The sequence below is a fragment of the Suricata suricatta genome, chromosome 17 (assembly GCF_006229205.1).
Source record: "Suricata suricatta isolate VVHF042 chromosome 17, meerkat_22Aug2017_6uvM2_HiC, whole genome shotgun sequence".
Lineage (NCBI taxonomy): Eukaryota > Metazoa > Chordata > Mammalia > Carnivora > Herpestidae > Suricata > Suricata suricatta.
In genome coordinates, this window is record NC_043716.1 from 39,198,461 (window position 1) to 39,201,938 (window position 3,478).

A 3,478-nucleotide genomic window follows, 5' to 3' on the forward strand; every position below is an offset into this window, starting at 1 on the left:
CCACGGGCCGGGATCGCCAGACCAACCACTGCTACATCGCCATCCTCAACATCATCCAGGGGGAGGTGGACCCCACCCAGGTAGGTGAGGCCCCTTCGTGCCACCCCCGGAACCCACAGGGGTAGAGGAGAGGCTACCACCACCACTGTTGTGTCCACCCCTCCCCTCTAGGTCCACAAGAGTCTGCAGAGGATTCGGGAACGGAAGTTGGCCAACTTCATCCCCTGGGGCCCTGCCAGCATCCAGGTGGCCCTGTCAAGGAAGTCTCCCTACCTGCCTTCAGCCCACCGGGTCAGTGGGCTCATGATGGCCAACCACACCAGCATCTCCTCGGTGAGCCTAATCTCCTGGTCTTCTTTGGCCATGCTGTTCCATTAGACACCCTTATCATTCTCCCCTATTCCATTCCAGCCCCTTATCAAGCACTGGTTCCCATCCTGGAGATTTCTATCTCTTTCAGCTCTTTGAAAGTTCCTGCCAGCAATATGACAAGCTGCGGAAGCGCGAGGCCTTCCTGGAGCAGTTCCGCAAGGAGGACATCTTCAAGGAGAACTTTGACGAGCTGGACACGTCCAGGGAGGTTGTGCAGGAACTCATCGACGAGTATCATGCAGCCACGCGGCCAGACTACATCTCCTGGGGTGCCCAGGAGCAGTGACTTCCTCCCCACCACTTCCCCTGGACAGTAAGCATAGTCCCCATTGTGCCTGGTCCCTGTGACCCAGATTCTTGTCACCAAAAACCTTTCTAGGTTCATCTCCAGCCCAGGAGCTGGCCCTACTTCCGCCCTTCTCTGACCAGACCCTTGATATTGCTTGTTTAGCTTGAGTAAAGCAATAAAGCTTTGTCGTGAATATAGTCAGAGCTGGGTTGTGGATACATAGTAAGGGCTTGGTCTGTGGCTTTGGGGGATGACCCATGCTCCCTCTCAGTGCCCAGGTACGTGGCCTTTATCTGTTCTAGCTTCTTACCACTTAGTCCAGGTCTTAGTGTGGTCACTGTTTGCATTGGCATACCTTGCCTAGAACCAGGCTGGTTTATTGGAGTCAGCCCTACTCTCAAGATTACAGAGCTTTACTGAGGTCTGCTGTGTCCTCAGTGCCTAAGCTGCTGCCCAAGAGTGGATCAATATTGCCCCAGCCTCTTGGGAAGAGGCCATGGGGGCTAGTGAAGGAGGGCCTGCAGCGTTCGGAGCAGGTCAGGAAAGCCAGAACTCTAGATTCCCAGTGCCCAAGGCTATCAGATCCTCAGGAACGCAGCCCAATTCAAACTAACTTGATAAAGCAGGAACAGAACTCCGGAGTAGGATTGAGCCCATCCTGATAAGGTATTGTCTGTGCCAGAGAAGTTCTTGGGTCTGATCTTGCCCCAGGCTCCTCTTCATTCCAGGCCCAAAGCAGTAGGCATACGAAAGATGGACCAACTAGGGCCCAGAAGCTGGACACCAGGGTAGGAACTGGGTAGTGCCAGTCCTGATGACTCACTGCCTTCCGGCCTTAGAGACGCCAGGAGGCCACCCCTATGCCACTCCATGGAGAACTGAGGGTGAGTAATTGCCAGCTTCCAAAACTGCCCTCTTGCCTGCCCCACCCACCACCTGTGGCAGCATGCTGGCTAGGAGGAGGTTAAATCCAGAAGGTCAAGGAGGGTGGAGCCCTGTGGTGTCCAGACTCCCTTCAATGCTGGTAAAAGCCCAGAGTGTGGGCGTCCCCAGAGGTGGAGCTCTGAGCTCTGGGGACTCTAACTTGTCCCACTGACAACACTCCCACAGGAAGGGTTTGTGTAAATAAGGATTTTTTTTTCTTTTTGCTTCTCTTCTACAAATAAATTAAGAAATGAACTAGAAAAGTGTCTGCACCCATTGCAGCCCTTGGGTGTGATGTGTGCCCTGTCCCTGCAGGGCCAAAAGGGTCCATGGTTTCCCTCAAATCGCAGAGCAGTCCAGGTCCAGGCTGGAGGCAGAAGGGAGGTCGTGACCTCTTGGCAGGCTCAGTCCTGCAGCTGCCCCAAACAGCCAGACTGTCCCTGGGGCTCGTCCAGGCCCGGGTGCTGGCTGGGAGGGGAGGTGTCTGGCAGGTCTTGGCATGGAGGAGAAGGGCTGCGGCAGGGCCTCTCGGGGGAGGGATTGGGCAAGTAGGCATTCACCAACTGCATGATCTCTTCCACCTAAGAGAAGGCAGAGGTCAGAGTGCAGTAGGGGGCCACTGGCTTCTCCTTTGTCTCACCCTCTACCCAGGCTCTGTACCAGGGCCTTACTAGAGCTGCCCCCTACAACCTTTCCTTCCCCATCACCGCTCTCTCCCTCAATCAGTACATGCCACTCATGTTGGTGTCTTTCTGCTTCTCGAAGATGCTAAGTTGATTGTCATCTGAAGGCCTTTACACTTGGAATATCCTCTACCTGGAATGCTGTTCCCCCAGATCTTCCTGTGGCTAGCTTAAAGGTCACCTTAAGGATCCTTTCCTAACTGTCCCACCTAATGCTATGACGCCCCCTCCTCCAGTCACTTCCGGTCATGCTACTCTTCTTCCCTTGGTAGCATTTATCACTTTCCTATATGGCTTTTGATTCCTTGTTTAGTGTCTGACACTCCTGCTCTAATTAATGTCAGCTCCTTGAGCCTCTCTTTGATCACAGCTGGATCCCCAGTGCCGAGGATTGTACCTGCCCCATGCTCAGTGTTTAATAAAACATTTCTTGACATCCTTCCTGTTCCTTCCACCTTCTGCACCCTCTTTCCACTCACCTGGGGACTCTGCAGGAGGAGCTGGCTCTCTCCCACCCTCAATGCCAGGGTGTGGGGGCCCATTAGCTGGCAGGCGGCCACATGGCCATAGCTGACACTGTGGATGGGCTCTGTCTCACCTGGCCGGGAGAGGGACATGGCCTTGGCTCCCAAGCCCAGGCATAGCTTCTGTGGAGTGCCCCCACCAGGCTCCTAAGGACAGATAGGCAGAGTCAGGGAGGAAGGAGGGAAACCCATAGCATTATTTTTGGTGGGGCGAGATGGCTGTGAGCAGGGAGTTCCCAGTCCCCTCTATGATCCACATGGCACGAGTGGAGGGCCTTAAGGCTCCGGAGAGGTGAGAACCCAAGGGGCCAGTGACTCCTAGGATTTGGGAGGGGCAGCTATGCTGGGTGTCAGGAGTGAAGTGACCCACAGTGGGGCTTGTAGCTCTGGGGCAAAGGTGTAGGGCTTGGCCACCAGAGTCCCCTCTCCCTTTTCCCCCTCACCGTGCTCAGCTCCAGAACGTCATACCGAGCAGCGCCGAACCCTGGACACTGCGCCGCCAGAGCCAGGTAGGCAGCCATGGCCTCAGCTCGGCCCATGCCCCGTAGCCGCTTCCAGCCGCCCAGCACAGCAGCTGCAGCGCCGGCGCCACCTCCTCCCTCGCGGGCCATGCTTCCCGCCGTGCTGCCGGCCCCGCCGCCGCGCCGGGTCCGCTCTGCCCGCCTCTTGGCCAGGCCCGGGCTCCA

The 3,478-nt window shown here is 56.4% G+C and overlaps 2 protein-coding genes across 2 annotated transcripts in view; one reads left to right on the forward strand and one right to left on the reverse strand.

Annotated features, from left to right (window-relative positions):
- The window catches only part of LOC115281634 (tubulin gamma-2 chain-like), a 4,457-nt gene extending 3,595 nt beyond the window's left edge, over positions 1–862 (forward strand). Inside the window, exons 8-10 of the mRNA XM_029927050.1 lie at positions 3–80; positions 172–333; positions 461–862. Of these exons, the coding sequence (XP_029782910.1) occupies positions 3–80; positions 172–333; positions 461–658 (438 nt within the window). The 3' untranslated portion in view covers positions 659–862. The remainder of the gene's footprint in view (positions 1–2; positions 81–171; positions 334–460) is intronic.
- A 915-nt stretch (positions 863–1,777) lies between these two features.
- The window catches only part of PLEKHH3 (pleckstrin homology, MyTH4 and FERM domain containing H3), an 8,648-nt gene continuing 6,947 nt past the window's right edge, over positions 1,778–3,478 (reverse strand). Inside the window, exons 12-14 of the mRNA XM_029928030.1 lie at positions 3,236–3,478; positions 2,748–2,939; positions 1,778–2,166 (exon numbers count right to left, since the gene is read on the reverse strand). The exon at positions 3,236–3,478 is cut by the window's right edge and continues 10 nt beyond it. Of these exons, the coding sequence (XP_029783890.1) occupies positions 1,990–2,166; positions 2,748–2,939; positions 3,236–3,478 (612 nt within the window). The 3' untranslated portion in view covers positions 1,778–1,989. The remainder of the gene's footprint in view (positions 2,167–2,747; positions 2,940–3,235) is intronic.